The sequence below is a fragment of the Haemaphysalis longicornis genome, unplaced genomic scaffold (genome assembly GCF_048455015.1).
Source record: "Haemaphysalis longicornis isolate Haplotype H1 unplaced genomic scaffold, Haemaphysalis longicornis Haplotype H1 scaffold_12, whole genome shotgun sequence".
Taxonomy (NCBI): Eukaryota; Metazoa; Arthropoda; class Arachnida; order Ixodida; family Ixodidae; genus Haemaphysalis; species Haemaphysalis longicornis.
In genome coordinates this window covers 96788952-96806290 of record NW_027526225.1, presented here as the reverse complement: position 1 = coordinate 96806290, position 17339 = coordinate 96788952, and the positions used below count along the sequence as shown (strand labels likewise).

The window sequence follows — 17339 nt, the reverse complement described above, 5'->3', positions numbered from 1 at the left end:
TGACCATGTAACACCATGTTTCACGAAGCGACTAGTTTCTACCTTAACAAAAACAAGCCAGGTACAAAAATGATCAAAAACAAAGCAAAGGCAGAAAACGGTCCGCCGCGGTATGGCGGCGCCATCTAGGTTGACTGACGGTGAACAAAGCTCCCAGCAGCTGCTTGAAGACCTGTTTTTGTGGTGTTATGGCAGTCGTGAAAACACGCGATTTGGTGGTAGAATCAAAATTTTAACTGAAATTGGTTGATTTCTCAGTGAATGAAACATCGTTTGCTGCCGGACAAGCGCTGGGGGCAGTCTTAAACACGAAATCTTTCGAATAAAACAAACTTGCATTTTGTCTGCATGGCCGCCCCTTAAGCTTCCCCCCCTTAATCAGTGGAGTGTAACCCTTCCCTTTTGTAGCAGAGCTGGACACAGCTGCCATGAGCCAGACGCAGGAGCCACGCATGGTGTTCCCCTTCCGGCGGTACGGGGACGTGACGCTGCTGCCGTTCGTGATCCCCCAGGGCACGCTCAGGGCCAGCTGGACCTTCAAGGCCAACACCAGCGCTTACTGCAGGCCGGACACGGTCCACCTGTGAGTGGCTGCGTGCACTGCTGCCGCCACCAGAGGATCTCCCGCCGCCATTTCACTCTTCACGGACGTGACGGGTGGAATTGAGGCTCAATGTCACAGTCCTGCTCCCCATAGTGCGGGGTTATCCCACACCGCACGTTGAGGAGAAGCAGGCAGTAGATGAGAACTGGGATCGCGTACCTATCGCTGTCCCCCTGGCCATCGTGCCTCTTGAGGGGGAGAAGTGATGTGACATTCGGTGGAGCCATGATCCCTCGCCTGTAGAAGAACAGTGGCGTCTCAGTGTTAGTGAGAGGAGGAGGCTCAAAAGGAGTGATCACCATTGGGGCTTGGGATGAGCTCGAGGTCATGGATTCAGTCCCGGTTGCAGTGGCTATCCTTCTGATGCAGGCGCAAAATGAAAATGCCCGTCTGTAGGTGCTTAAACACGCATTAAAAATACCCAGGGGGTCTGAATGAATCCACAGACTTCAACTACAGCGCACCTCGTAGCCTAGGTGTAGCCTCGGCGCATTAACTCCCTAATTTTGAAAATTTTTTTGAGGATTGCATGTGTATGAGTGTACCAACACCTGTCAGCGTGTTCATATTTTTTTTAATTATTTTGTTTATAGGGGAATAAACCTTGAATTTTTCATCAACAACCGGTGCTTGCTGAGAGGGCTGCTGGATGATCCATCAGGAGGAGGCATAATGAGGATGTCACATGCACATGCCTCTTTGAATCAGGAGCTTGAAGCAAGGCTTTCCTAAATGCGTACTGTTTTCATCAATTAGATTGTAGGAGCACACATCTGCAAAGGGTCACCTCCTTGTTTGTTGCTTGGACGTATTTGTTGAATTTATCGCCCAGTTACATTGAATCTGAGCTTATTACGTTTTCAGGGAACAGTTATGTCTGGTTGTATAGGTGGTATTCACTGAAAAGTGTAGCTGTCAATTTCTTCACTTCGCAACACTGGAGACGACCATGGATATGGCCGAAGCGCCACGGACATGGCGCGTCTTGTGCCACTGTGCTCGCACGCCCTAGAAGAAGAAAAAAAACTTCCGGCGTGCGTCGTCTGCTCCGTTTCAACCCGATTCTCAACAGTGGTGTCAACAGAGATGCTATTAAAATCGCACTCACATTGGAGTCGAGGCATTACTTTTCGTTCGGTGGGGTAGAGTTTGGAATGTCCAACACACATCATGTGCTTAAACCGCCATCTCGCGGAGCCTGACGGAACCAGTGACGGCGCAGTCACATGGTTGCCTGCATGCGTGTCTCGCCAGTGAACAAAATCATACAGTAGTACAGGATTTATCCGAAATGCTAATTGTGCAAAACGTACACGGAACGTATATGGAGGTTCCGCTCTTCTTTTCCTTCCATTCTACCCGTTACGTTCGCCTACTCTTTGCCATCTGTCCAGTGTGTGAGAAGGGAGGGCACACTGATAGCGCAGCGTGGTACCGTGCTGCCCTGTGCGCAGGTACCTGCAGTTCGGTGGGATGCCCGTGCTGAGCCCGCTGAACGCCAGCTTCCCCGACCACTTTGAGACGCGGCGGCAGCGGCTGCGCAGCCTGCTCTTCCGCACCGACTCCAAGCTGCACACCGTCAACGTCACCTCCCCCGACCCCGGACAGTGGTTCGCGGCCGCCTTTACGCTAGATCCCCACCAGCGGATTTTGCAGAAGGTGCCCCACAACTTTTGCTTGCAGCTGCTATTCGTGCTCAGAGTATTGTTTTTTGGGGGTGCTGTAATTCAAGCGTACTTAAAGGAGCCATGAAGACAAAATACAAGTTTGGTTTATTAGAAAGACTGCTTAGTCCCGATAACAATGATGCCAATATCATTGCAATCTTCGAACAAATAACGGAGATAAGAAAGAAAACGCGTGAAGCAGTCGCGACCCCTTAGCCAGTTTCCCGCAACTTTTCTATGACGTCACGGAATCTTGTTTGTGCGATTGGCGACCGCCTAACTGACCTGTCGCCACGACACATGACTGGACGTCTGTAATGGGGCCTCTAGTTCCATTTGACTGCATCACTTGAATGCTAACGTGCAGTTAACGCACTGAAAATTGTTTTATTGTCGGCCTGTATGACGTCATTCTTGCTCATAACGCGTCACTGTGGCGCAAAATTTGAAAGTTTTTGAATTCCTTCTTGCTTTTTTTTTGTTCAAGAAACAGCTTTTCTGGCTGTAATGGAGCTGAGTGAGATACTTAATACTAGTTCTTTCAAATTAAACGAAGTTGTATTTTCTCTTCATGGCTCCTTTAAAGGGATCGTGAAGAGAAAATGCATTTGCCTTCGCTTAATTTTGTCTGCTTGAACGACCTTTTAAGAACATAAATCCCAAATATTTTCACAATTCATTGCTTCTGGAATTTAGGAGGCGCCGTTGAAATTCTCGTTTTGAGGCGCATCGCAAGCGATCATGCGCGCACCGGCGGTCGGCAGCGCAACTAGAATGACGTCACGTCAAGTACATTCGAGAGTTCAACGCGGTTTAATGTTCTTTGTGTATAATATTCTGCAAAGCTGCAAACCCAATATTTTAAAATAATGCATCCTTTATTCGTTGCCAAAAAACAGTTTTCTATCCACGTGAGCGGTGATCCACGTGAGCGGTCCACGTGAGCGGTCGTGACCGCTTCAGTTGTCTGGCAACCATTGCAGCAGAACTCAGACCACGTGACTCAGACCTACCGGGTCATGTACCGGGTGTTTGTACAGTTTGTAGCCAGTTTCCCTGCTGAATTTTACGTTCTTTCCCGAATTCTCTTCGGAATCTTATCTTTTTTGTATGAAATGGCCCAAGATCGCTCAAGCAAAGAAAAAAAAAGTGCCCGTGTGCGATTCGAACTTGCGGTCTCCGGGCCAGTCCAGCGTTACGGCCAGCCTAGTCGGACACTTTATCCACTGCACTATCGAAGCGGGAAGCGCACGCGGCGAAAAACTGCTGCATAAAAGCCTCTTCGCATTTGTAACCCAGAAGTCTGTCGTGTTTTCATAAATTCTAATCTACCCAGAGCTTTAACCGCCAACTTACTGTTGAGCGCTTCTGCAGTAAGCCAAAGCGGAGCGTATACAATCAACAAAACAGCGTTAACAGCATTGTTTATGGCAGGAAACAGGAAAGCAATCGTCGAACTGCGTGATGTTGGGACTCGGCGACTCGGCGCTGTATCGCTGCTTCTCGCTAGTTATTTTTGCGCTTGATGAGTGAATTATGAATGGGTTTTAAGTTCCCACTACTCCAAGTTCCTTCAATAAATGTGTTTATGTAATAAACTCTCATTTTAAGCGTTCGGTCATGTAAGCGTTCGGTCATGTATCTCGTCAGGTCAGAAGTTTCACATTCGTGCAACTCACATTACAGGCTACGTGAGACAGACGTCGGCAAACTTGTGCAAGAATACCGGCTAGCAAAACGACAGGTTAGACTCTTGTAAACATGGAGGAAGAAAAACCTTTTCTTCCTCCATGCTTGTAAAACAGCGTAAACTGTTTACGAATGCCCGGTATAGATTAAACGTGGTTACCTCTGCTTGCGCGTCTCGCCGGTGTTGTTGACTGAAAGTTCAACCATGTTGATCAGCCGTATCGGAGATCAGATGTCTCCCGTTCAGTTGCAGGGCGAGTTTCATCTAGGCGCCGATGTTGTAGCTTTATCTGACCCTTTGCAAGCCCGCTCTATGCCGACATATTGTGCAGACGAGGGAGAACTGTGATTGGCTTCTTACTGACTTACTGAAACGTCACTTCACGAGTTGAGGAGGAAAGCCTCGGTGAAACCGTAACTGCATTTGTTTACCTATTTGCCGATATCGGGCGACGAAACAGGTATGCATTGTTTGTTTATCAAGGTTCCACGGTTATAAGCGCACACACAACACAGTTTTTTTTTTGAAAATCTCTTCACGACACCTTTAAGGGGGCAGATGTGTCTTTAGGGCCGAAAAACGGTCGAAAAATCATTTTCTGAAAAATCGCATTTTCGGCATCCACGGCCATTTTTTTTTATCAGTCTGCAAATTTCCTCAACAAACGGCACCATATTTTATTGTAAATAGTGTTTAAAAGTGCACTCTACAGCTCAGTTCACGCAGAATTCAATGGTGAAACAGCGCTTTTCTTGCAACACGAAGCTAGCATTTTGCCATCGGTTATCTCGGCACCCAGAGCAGGTACAGCCGTAATGCTTTTTGGCTTCTTAATACCTAAATGAGTGGAGAACACAATGTTGGAAACGAATTTTTCAAATGGAGGCTTCGGAAATTTATTGTTGTATTCGATTGACATCACCCGTGAACCATTTCTGGCAGAGCGTGGGAGGAGTGAATTTCAGTCTGTTGTAAAAGTACCAAAAATAGCTAAATCAAAAAAGTTCTTCCATTGCTGTATTCTTTAGTCATTTGTTTGCCTAGCAACGGGGTAATTGCCATTCTGTATGGAGTGGTTATTTTGTAATTGTGACTCAAAGTAAGGGCATCACTCATTAATTATCTAAAAAAATAATCAATTTGCAAAAATTTAATTGCAGATTTAAAATCAGCACAAAAAGCTCCATAGTGCTCTGCAGTTTCATTAAAATTGGTTCGTAAATAAAAAAATAGCTCAAGACCACTCTTCCCCTTAAATGTTTTAGGTTAAGTTTTGAAAACACTGCTGTGACAGTCTACACGAATGAAGACTGAAAAGACGCACGATACACCCCCACAACTTTCGTGCGCGTGCATCGTGTGCTTCTTCAGTCTTCGTTCCTACAAACTTAGTCAGAGCAGTGTTTAAAAAATTAGGGAATACCAGCTAGTCCACAAGTGAGCTGTCGTTGTTTAGGTTCAGGCTACGTTTTTGCAAAAGAATGCGATTCAGGCAAGGTTTTTCAAATTTTGGTTTTTGTTCCAGGTTCACACCGCAGTTCACTTAGTCTAAAAATTTGTTCAACATCAAATTACTAGACCACCCAAAAAGTGATAGTTTTTTTGTATTTGTGGCGTGTGATCTAGTGGCTGTGATTTGACGTTGCACGAAGTTACAGTGGCCTGTGATTCAGTGGGATCTTTAGATTTTTCTACTGGTTGTCGGCGTAAGTGGCTGCTACACTAGATTTTTCATGCCTTCAAACAACTGCATCCACTCAGTGTTGCTCTTGTGGGAATTGAGTGACCACCGTGAGCAACAAATGGACACGTCTTTAACACCACACCTCCCTGTGGCGCTTTAATGGAAAACCTTGGGTGTGCTGAGAAAATGAATGTGTGGGGTGGATGACGCAGGACCTGTTCTCACCATGCGAGGTGTTCCTGTCGAGCTCACTGACCCCATACCTGCTGCCTGAGGTCATCGACCTCCTGCCCACTCAGGCCACCTCCCTGCGCCTTGTGCGGCCCACCTACTTGAGGTGACAGGCCTCCTCCCTCTCGACCTCTCCGTCCGCTTGTGTCTCCAAATGCCCACGGAAGAAGAACACACTCCGCCTGAATTAAAGCACCAAGATGTGCTCTGCTGGGTTCACCCAAGCACTTAGGAGGGAATTCTGTTGAGAGGTATCGCGCTAAAGTAGAGACTTCTTGCTTAATTTACTCGAGCAACATTTCTTTTTTCTTCAGAAGGCGGCCCAGAACTCGTCAGTTGCTTCGCATTGCGATCATGTTTGGTGCGCTGGAATAGCTGTACTTGCGTTAGCGGCAGTTATCATAAACAGGCTGCTGTACCTGTAGTCTGGTCTAATGTGCCTAGCTTGAGACGGGGGACAGTGAACATTTTTGTTTTTCAGCTTGCTCTTCAAGGACAACGTATAAGTCATATTTTGAATGATGAAGAAAGAATTACTCTAATGTAGTTCACGTAGAAGAATTCATCAGGAAAACACTTAACTTGTGTTCGCCTGTTTTCGCTTCTAACTGCCTTGCCTCTGAAAGATTGCTTTTTATGAAGCCTTGCATGACTGCCAGTAACCGTGCATCTTCCGCTCCATCTGTGCTCGAATCAATAGCCTGGCAAAGCTTTGTTGCTACGCGCAGGGGGGCCATCAGTGGGGCTGGCTGTTTGATTTACAGTCCCAGACCTGCTGCAGATAGTCCGTGAATATCCCCAGGTTTCCTGACGCCACTGAAATATAAGAAAAGTGAATGCCAGATTACTTCTCGGGGAAACCTGTGGTGACTCCGAGACTTGTAATCGCAGAGCCCCGCTGTTCTTACAGATCCCTTTGAAACCGGGATCAACCCCCATCTTCTTCAACTGCCTTCTTTCCCTAAAGGTTTGCCTCGTCGCGGGAGCAGTGGAGCCTGAATTTCTCGCTGTCCGAGTGTAAATTGCAAGGCATTGGCACTGCCGACCCATGTCCGGTGGTTGTGCGAGCCACCGCCGATGTTCCCCCGTCGGCAGAAGAGGACGTGGATGTGGAGGTGTCGCGGCGGACGGCCACAGTCAACTGCTCCGCGTCCGAGACGGGGGAGCCTTGCCGGGGGACCATGGTCCCCGCCGCTGATGGCTGGAGCTACATTCTGGTCGAACCCACCGTCCCGCTGGACGAAGAGGGCGATGCTCTGGAGTTTATTTTTATTTTGGAAAGTAACCTATCAAATAGTATAATAGTTTCATACGGACAAAATGTCTCAACAAATTCCGCTAATAAAAATAAAACTACGTTACTGAGGGCGAAAAATAAAACGACGAATAGCCGAAATATTTTTGTACGTTTTTATTTCTGCATATAACAGGTTAAAACCACTGCGGCAGAAATAAAGTGGGTTAAGGTGGTGGAAGACGGGGACCGGTGTCCACTTTTTTAGGCTGGGTGGTCTTGAGGCCGGCTCTGCGAAAAAGCGGCCAGGTCCTTCTTCCTTAAAGCACTCAAGAAAGGCCTGGCAGAGCCGAAGTGCGTATGATGGGCCGATGTGCGATCGCGGATCGATCCACTTTCGGAAAGTGCGAGGTCGATGTCCGTCGAGGGACTGAAGTGCTGAATCACGGAGCGCTGCAAAAGCATGGCAACTCAACAGGAGATGATCCGTCGTGCCCTCTTGTAGGGCATGATGGGCACGGTGGGGTCATGTATCAGCGCGAGTTAATGAGGTGCAACAGTGCTGGTGAGAGTCATTAATAAATCTGGGGTCGACAAAGAAGTACCTCCTCTACACTCCGGAGTGCACTGGGCGGACGGGGATATATTTCGTCTTATTGAAGCACGCTCAAGAGCTACACCCGACGTCTGGCTTTGAAATCTATGTGGTGATCCTCCGCTCTGGCGCCTTAAGATCGGGAGCCTAAAACACAAGTCTCCGCGCCTTCGTCGTAAACGTTGCAATTACATTGCTCACGTCAACGGACTCCCTGTAGAGCGACATCAAAGCCAACTCATTCAACCGTACCTCAACAGAGCTGTGGCGAAGGTAGGTCTTGAGGCGCTTCAACGTCGAAAAGCTTCTCTCAGCTGCCGCTGTGGTGACAGGAAGTGTGGCAAGTATCTTGAGGAGAGTACTGATATTTGGAAATGTTGCACTGCTTCATGGCCTCGGTCGCATACCTTGGCAGCTCTTCTGGAGGTGTTGCAATCGCCACTTCTGCTTACATATTTCCCACTCCGCCTTGATCACTCTGAGATTTTTCGGTTCCATGTCCGCCATGTACAATTCTACTGCCGGCTGTAACGACTCAAAGCTGCTGTCGGCGGTGTAATTCGGTAGCATCAGTTGGAGACTCTTCAAATTCCCCCTGTGACCAGTAAAGCGCTCGGTCAATGCAGACTGCAGATCATCCAAATACGGGATGAAACAAGTACGTCTGTAATATTCTTCAGGAGTAGAGGAAGCATGTTTTTTCGCAGTACTTCTGTAAACCGATTTTTCTGGGAATCTCTGGGTGAACACCTAATCCTCTCGCCGTTGCTTCACATGAATCGAAAATCTCCTTGAACCGATCATTGGCATCTTTTCTGATGTCACTAAGCTGTTTCAGCACCAAGTCGATATGCTCGATGGGGACGCTTATGTCGACAAAATTGCCTTGCAGGTACTGGGACAAACGAAGCGTAAGACTCAAAAAACTTTCGCTCACTGCGAGGGAGACGAGAAAGTTGAAACTGCACAGACGAGTGTGAAGTGCGGAAGCAGTCGTATTTCTCCCTGTTTCACTTTGCATAAGTACTTCCAGCAACTCGACAATGTCAGGCAGCGCTTCACTGAAGAGAATCACGGCTTCGTGCCGCTCAACCCACCTAGTCAAGGCGTGAAAATGCCCGCGAAGAAGACTAGAGTTGCTTCTTAAGAACGTCGGTTCTGTTCGAGGAGCTTCTGAAATATGTGCAAACGTCACCAATCGTTGCGAAAGCATTTCGGATGTCGCTTACCTTAGATGCATCGTTCAAGCAAAGGTTTAGCGAATGCGAAGAGCAGTGCGTGTACACTGCTAAAGGATACACTCCGCGAATCAGGGCCTGCACTCCACGAAATTAGCCACTCATGACGGCGGCTCCATCATAGCCTTGACCTTTCATGTTATGAAGGTCTAAACCGAGGCGAACAAGCTCTGTTTTCAACGTTTCCGCCAGACCTGATTCACTGAGATCTGAAACTGGTACGAAAGCGAGAAAATCTTCTTTGATCTCCATAGTTTCTCGGCGCAGCGGACTGCCGAAAGCCCTGCTGCTGAAGAGAACCCCCCCCCCACTCTCCTCATAAATATTACGGGGAGCCGGACCCCTGGGGCCCCCCTCTGGCTACGGGCCTGGACGGTCCTAAGGTACTGCGCACCGTTACAGTCGAGGGAGTAAGCCGTTTGACTCTCGGGTACTAACTCGCAATCGTAGCCCAATGGCACGACGAGAGCCACTAACACTGTCTGGTGTACCAGTCACAGACTCGAATCCTGCCGGGTGCCTGTGTGATTTTTTTTGCGATTGTAAATGCTATCACACGGACGTGGACGGACATTGGGCGGTCCTAAAGTCCTCCGCACCTAAAAATGAATCCAGGATTCTGCGAAGCAGATGGTTCAACTTACGTGGAGCAAACTACACGGTGGTGGTGGTGGTGGTGAAAACGTTTATTTGAGCTTAACGGGAAAGGAAAGGGGAAGTGGTCAGCCTCCCATGTCCGGGAGGCCGTGAGCCCGCGCCGATTCCAGAGCTCGTTTCACCACGGTGAGTTGCTGCTCCGGTGCCGAGCTGGTCAGAGCGGACTCCCACTTCTCAAATGTGGGGGGGAGTGAAGGGGGGTTGAGTAATGCGGTCAGGAGAAGACTAGGTGGTAGGTAGTAAGAGGGAGGTCACACGCTTGGCAGTTATGGGGAAGAGGGATGGGGAGATGTGTGAGAGAATGGTGTGATTACAGAAAGTTTGTCTGAAGGTGGCGATAGACATAAGCTTCATGTGAGGTAAGGGATGGGTAGGGGGGAGGGTACCTTCTTCTGTTGTTTATGTAGAAAGGGTGAAGCTATAGGTAGAGTTGACCGGTGTTAGGTGGTGCTTGAGGAATCTGGACGTCCTCTGGTGTCTAGCCTTGCAGAGGGAAGTGCCCGGTTGTGGAAAGCGCGGGCTGCGGCATGAGCCGCTTCATTCCCAGCAAGACCAGAGTGGCCAGGGGTCCAAACTATTGACACCTCTATTTCTTCTGGGAGAGATGAAAAATGGGAAGTGCTCTAGGGGGTGCAGGCCAACTTAATACCACCGGCATGGTTTCTGAGAATCGGCGACGATGGTCAGGTGGGGCTGTTTTTGGTGGGTGGTGGTCGCGTGAGCGGCGGCGAGTGCCTCTGCTGTGGGAACTGGTATCTGCTCGTAGGTGGCTGCAGTGGCGGGATGGGCGGTAGAGTCCAGGGTGACGAGGGTGGTATGTGAACCGTTGGGAGTATGGGCGACATCCATGTAGCGCGTTTGGGCGTCGGTTCCATATCGCCTTGTGAGCGTTCTGAGACGAGCTTCTCGCCTTCCACTATTGAGCGTTGGATGCATATGTTTCGTGATTGGGGCGACCATAAGCCGCTGGCGAATGTGAAGAGGGATGCGTTGAAGTTCGTGAGTTGCAGACGGGGTGCCCCGGCCGATGGTGCGAAGCACGCTCCTGCCAGTGGGGGTAAGGGCCAACCATTGTAGCTGTGAGGTTCGTTGGGCTTCCAGAATTTTGCTGAGGGTATTATGCAACCCACGTTGAAGCAGACGGTCATTGGATGTAAATGTAGGAAGGTGCAAGGCAGCTTTGTAAGTTTTGCGGATTAAGGCGTCCAGCTTTCTGGTTTGTTGCGGTCTGAGATTCACGAGCGGGGTTGTGAGACGGCTGACCATGAGGGCTTGGAATAGACGGCAAGTGTCTGGCTCTTTTAGACCGTATGCAGATCTCTGGATCCGGCATATGAGGTGGATGAGCTAGAGCTGGGAGACACCTGTGGTGATCTGTGGGTCAGGGGCGGGCCCAGCCGGGCGGCCTCCTGTGCGGGCGCGGAGGACCAGTAGGGCGGATTTAGATGGCTCGAAGGTCAGTCCCCTGGACTGAAGGTAAGCAGTAGTGGTGTCGGCTGCTTGTTGAAAGATGTCTTGTTCACCGCTAGATCCTTGGGTGGTCCAGATAGCCAGATCGACAGCGTAGAATGCGTGGCGGAGGCCTGGAATGGCTAGCAGTTTGTCAGGGAGGTGAAGCAGAGCTATATTAAAGAGAAGAGGCGAGATAACCGATCCTTGCGGTGCACCCTCTGCCGGGGTGTTGAAAGTTGGCAAGAGTAGAGGGCCGAGTCGAAGTGTAGCTGTTCTTTTCTCAAGGAAGACTTTTACAAAGCTAAAGGTATTTACGCCACAGTTCGTGGTACTGAGGTTTTCCAGTATGGCTTCGTGGGTGACGTTTTCGAATGCACCCTCGACGTCGAGTATTAAGATTGTTTTGGCGGAGGTGCGCCTCAGGTGGTCGACCACCTGTTCCTTGAGCTGCAGGAGGACGTCTTGAGTAGATAGATGTTGCCGAAAACGAAGCATTGTGAAAGGGTAGAATTTGAGGTCTTCCAGGTATGCGGTGAGGTGCTGATGAACTATGTGTTCGAAGAGTTTACCGATGCATGAGGTAAGGGAGATTGGTCGAAGAGTAGTCGGCGTCAGTGGCTTGTTGGGTTTGGGGATCAGTATGATGTCCGAGTGTCGCCACTGCTCAGGTAGAGTTCCCCCCTGCCAGAGAGAGAGAGAGAGAAGGAACTTTATTTGAGCCCAAACTGGTAGAAGGAAGGGGTGACAGGGAGGAAGTCACCTAGCCTTCCCCGTTAGATGGCGGCCATGAGCCCGTGGGCCCTAGCGGCATCTTCCGCCAGCTGGACGAGTAGTTGTTGTACGTCGGGGTGAGAGCTGAGCAAGGCGGCCTCCCATTGCTCCTGAGTCCTGATGTTTAATGCTCTTTTAGGGGAACGAGGTTTCTGTGGGCATGCCCATATGATGTGTTGTAGGGTGGCTTTGTCTGCACACCACTTGCATCTGTCGGAATACGTGTCTGGGTAATATCGGTTGTAGAGAACAGGGTTGGGGAAGGTGTTCGACTGTATTCGTCTCCACGCAACCGACTGCCATCTGTTGAGGGAAGAGTGTGGTGCAGGGTACTTGAGGCGACTCAACCTGTAGTGGTGCGTGATCTCCCTGTACGTGGCCAGCCTGTCTCTGCTCCCCGTGAACGTAGGCCCGATGTCTCCGTCGAGGTCAGCCTGGTTGCCGAAATCTCGGGCTGCCTCGTGAGCCAGTTCATTCCCCGGCAGGGACGAGTGCGCTGGTGTCCATACAAGGCGAACATGCCTGCATCTGTCGCCAATAAACGTAGAAAGAATTTTGGCCGCTGGCCGGGATATTCGTCCCGCCAGGAAGTTTCTTATTGCTGTCTTGGAATCAGACACAATAATTTTGGCTTCCGTGCTAGCTACTGCAAGCGCAATAGCCGCTTCTTCCGCCACCTCAGGGTGCGTCGTCATGATTGTGCCCGAGGTCACTGAGTTTCCTTGCTGGTCTACTACGGCTACGGCCGCAGCCGGTCGGTCGTGATAATCCGCAGCGTCCACATAGAGGACATGTGGGTTCCCGCACAGCTGCCGGTGAAGTGCAGTAGCTCTGGCGGTTCTTCTGTCTTGATGATGATCCGGGTGCATATTTCGTGGTATGGGAGAACAATGGATGTATGATCGAGTGCTGTCATCCAGAGAGCATTTGATACCGTGTTGAGAAGCGAAGGGGATGCGCAGGGACCTTAGAATTGCGCGGCCAGTCTCGCTGCACGAGAGCCTGTGCAGCTGTACCATCCTTTGTGCTTCTACTAGCTCTTCCAGGGTATTGTGCACCCCCATTGCTTGGAAGCGCTCCGTGGATGCCATGACGGGTATTCCTACAGCTTGCTTGTAGGCTTTCCGGATGATGCACTGGAGCTTCTCTATTTCTGCTCTTTTGAAGTTCAGAAAAGGAGCCACGTATATGATGCGACTTATAATAAAAGCATGAACCAGGCGCAGTAAATTTGCCTCCTTGAGGCCGTGGTGTTTGTTAGCTATGCGGGCTATAAGTCGGCTGATTTGCTCCGCACTAGATTTCAACGTCGATGCAGTAGCTGTGTTGGCTCCATTTGCTTGAACACGAAGGCCGAGTACGCGAATGCACTCAACGCGTGGAATCAGGCTGCCATGTATATACACTTGAATGTTCGGGACGTCTTTCTTTCTTCTTCCCTGTTTGGGAGGTTGGTAGAAAAGGATCTCCGATTTTTGAGGTGAGCAAGCAAGACCTCTCGGGGTGATGTAGGCGTGGACTGCATCGGCAGCTTGCTGCAGCCTTTCCTCCAGGTCCCCATCACTGCCTCCAGTCGCCCAGATTGTAATATCATCTGCGTAGAGGCTATGTTGGATTCCCGGGATAGCCTCTAGGAGTGGAGGCAGCTTGATCATGGCGACGTTGAAGATGAAGGGCGACAGTACGGATCCCTGTGGTGTGCCCTGACTCCCCATTTGAATGAGCTCCGATTCAAGTCCTCCCAGGGTGAGACGTGCCGTGCGATGAGACAGAAAGTCCTTGATGTATGCATAGGCACGGCGCCCGACTCCAAGCTCGGCCAGATTGTATAGAATGGCATCGTGCCTGACGTTGTCAAATGCCTTGGTGAGGTCCAGTCCAAGTATAACTCTAGTGTCAAGGTCCGAACCTTGAATGTCCAAGATCTGGTGTTTTAGTTGCAGCATAACGTCTTGCGTGGAAAGCTTGGGCCTGAAACCCACCATCGTGTGAGGAAACAAGTGGTTTGTCTCCATGTGCTTGTACAACCTATTCAGCACCACGTGCTCCAGAACCTTGCCCAGGCAAGACGTAAGAGAAATAGGCCGTAAGTTCTCCAACTTGAGTTCCTTGCCCGGTTTCGGTATCATGGAGACCTTAGCTGTTTTCCAGGCGGGCGGGATTTGCCCTCGTTCCCAGCACTGGTTCATGTACCGTGTGAGGGCGGCTATGGAAGGATCGTCGAAGTTAGTCAGCAGATTATTCGTGACTCCATCCGGGCCAGGCGCCGATTTGGTCCGGAGATTCGTTAGTGTAGCTCGAATTTCAGCCTCCGTTAGAGGCCTGTCGAGTTCGGAGTTTTCAGGACCAGTGTATTCTGGCAACGGCTCTGGGTCTCCCTCTTTAATGTAGAGGTCCTTAATAGTTTTCAAAAGTTGCTGCTCATCACCGCCATATGTATGTAGGAGAGCTAGCAGGTTATTACGCTGTACCGTTTTACCTCCGTTTGGGTCCAGGAGGCTTCTTAACGTATTCCACGTGCTAATTTTCCCCATTTGGCAATCCATGCGGTCGCATACAGTATGCCATTGCTGATTCGTGAGATAGTTAGCGTGTGCTTCAATTTCCCGATTCAGTCTTGCTAATCTCCTGCGAAGGGGGCGATTCAGTTTCTGCTTGTGGAGCCGCGCCTGGATGCTGGCTTTAGCCTCCCACATGTGTAGAAGTCTGGAGTCAGCCTGCCATAAGTCTGCCTCTTCGGGTATAATGTGTGTGGCCAGGTCAACATGGCTTTGTAGCTCCGAAATCCACTCATCCAAGTCTTCGATCGCTGCCCCATCTGGTTCTACATTTGCTTCTCGTAATTTCCGGAATGTGTCCCACTTGGTAATCATATGTCGTCTGCCCATTGATTTAGCTGGTCCGGTCTGGATAATTGTTTCGACTATGTAATGATCACTTCCGAGGTTTCTACGCGTGTTGTTCCACATGGCCTCCTTGATATTTTTTGTGAAAGTGAGGTCCGGGGTGGTGTCCCTTGTGACGCTGTTACCCACCCTTGTGGGGTATGCAGGGTCAGTGAGCAGGGTCAATCTTAATGACTGCGCATCTTCCCATAATATTCTTCCTTTCTTGACCTCTCTGGGGTATCCCCACGCCGGGTGTGGGGAATTAAAGTCACCAAGGACAACCACAGGTTGACGTCTGGCTAGGTCCATAGTTTTTCTGAGAAGCTTGGAGAAGGAGTGCGTCTTACTAGGGCTGCTATACACATTTAAAACAAAGAGACTACCTCCGCCTTGTTTCCGCCCAGAAATAATTTCAGTTAACACATTTTCTGGTTCCTCGATGTCCGTTGAATGCTGGATGACTGGGATGTTTCTTCGAATGAGGGTTGTAACTCCCATACGTTTTTTCCTGTGTGCCAACGAGGGGGAGGAACTGAATGGGCTAAAGCCCGTAAGCTTCGCCTGGCCATTAGTTTCTTGAAGGGCTATAACATCAGGATTGTTAGGTGTGAGCATATTGATGTATTGTTGCAAATTTCCTCGTTTGTTTTTGAAACCTCGGCAGTTCCATTGCCAAATTCGATATGTTTTATTGCGGTTCTGCTCCATGACGGTCGCCAGTAGACTCAGATTTCTTGGGTCCTTCCGCTACAACATTAAGGGGACGCATGTACATTTTTGTTGTCCTTTGTGGGCCGGCGTTGGATGTAGTCTGTTGCATACGTGTGATGGTGTCTTCTATGGCGACAAATTTGGCGCTCTAGGCTTCTTGCTGCTTAGTGAAGGTGTCGGCTAAGGCCGTAACCATGCTGCCAATTTTGTTGATTTGGCCTACAAGATTATTTTCCAGATTCAAGAGGTCTTGCTGTTGGGCGGTGCCCTGAGGAATATCCGCGGCTTTCCTTTTAATCGGAGGAGAGGTGTTTTCGGAGGCGCACACGATGTTGGCAGTTGGTGGAGAGGGGGTGAGGGAAGTTACGTTAGCTGCAGTTGTCTGGTTACGCTTCAGCATAGCAATTTCAGCTTTGAGCTGCCTGTTTTCCTTTAGAACCAATTCGAGGGTTTGTCGAATGCGAGTGATTTCCTCGCCTGCAAGGGGTGGGGTATCATTTTTCTTCGTACTTGTTACTTTGTGTGCGGTGTTACCCTGAGAGGCCGCCGTTGCCCAACTCACCTTAGCGTCGAGGCTGTCTTCCATCTTGTTCTTCTGAGATGCCGAGCGTGAGGCGCTGCGTTGTTGTCGTCCCCTTCTTCTGGACTGGGAGCGTGAGCGTCGTCCAGCTCCCTCCATGTTGTGCGGGGTTGCCAACGGGGGGAAGGCTTCTGAGTGCTCTGTCTCTTTTTGTCCTCTGGTTTCTTCGACTCCACTGCCGCGTCGTTGATGCTGGAGGCCTTGTTGCTGTCGGAGCCATTCGCGCTGCCTCAACACGTAAGGTGTCTTGTAGCGCTGTTTGCACTTTTTGTCCCCTGTAGGATGTCCTTTCCCACACAAGGCACACTTCACCACACACTCATGTTCCTCCATGGGATTTGCAAGACCACATGCGCCGCAGAAGGACTTGTCTGGGTACGGGCAGACGTCCATGCGATGTCCGACTTTGCCGCACGCTGCGCACACTTCGTGTTTCTTTTTGTGCCGGAAACACCGGTATTCTGCTCCGTGGTAATAGACAAAGTAGGGCACTTTTGTACCCGCAAATGCTATAATCACTGAGTTAGTCTTCCCCATTCTTCTGGCGTGCAACGCTGTGGGGTTCCTCGGGTAGATTAGGCTTTTCGCTATGTCTTCTGCCGAGTCGTAGCTTGGTACGTTATGGATGACTCCTTTCACTGAATCCGCGGGTGACGTGGTATAAGCCACAGCAGCGTACTGTGCTTCTCCTATTTTCAACTCGGAGATCTTTGCATATTTTTCCGCTCGAGCGAGCGCCGGCGTACTCACGATTAGGATGTTTTGTTCAGGATTGGAGCGTAGGATGTCTTCAGAGGCTTGGGCCAATGTGAAGCCCGCAGACTGCAGAATGCTGTCGCGCAGCTGAGCGTCGCTCACCTGTGTGACATTCAGGCCCTCTCGAGGACGAATGACGACTTTGATGTCGTCCTTGGGTAGGCGAGGGTACTTGGGGCGGTGCTGCGGAGGTTGTTTCCTCATGCGTTCACGTGACTGGTGTGATGATGAGCCTGGCTCCCGGACCGAGACATCTGCCAGGCGCTTGGCGTCCTGCTTGAGTTGCGCCAGGGCGCGACCGAACTTATTAACTGTAAATTCAATTATAATTATACAGTGCACTGTAGCTCAAACATTTTGCTCCATCAATGACGATTGGCCGATTCCCTGATCTGGTAGCTGTCTTTTACCAAGTAACTTCTTATTCATCATCATCGTATTTATTATTATCATCATCAGTTATTAAGCAGGGTTAATTGTAGTCCCTCGGAGGTCAGCGGATGGGGCGTAGGGCTCGAAAAGCGTACTTGGCTTGGAAGCGTACATGCCACCTGTGGGAGACTACATTGCATAGCGATCGA

General features: G+C 49.9%; 1 protein-coding gene across 1 annotated transcript; it reads left to right on the top strand.

Annotated features, from left to right (window-relative positions):
• Positions 1-1848: 1848 nt before the first annotated feature.
• On the top strand, positions 1849-11034 carry LOC144161740 (post-GPI attachment to proteins factor 6-like). The gene is made up of 4 exons (XM_077692347.1): positions 1849-2263; positions 5858-5982; positions 6844-7137; positions 10917-11034. Exons 1-4 carry the CDS (start codon positions 2078-2080, stop codon positions 11032-11034), a joined length of 723 nt encoding a protein of 240 aa, XP_077548473.1. The 5' UTR covers positions 1849-2077.
• The last annotated feature ends 6305 nt before the right edge of the window (positions 11035-17339 follow it).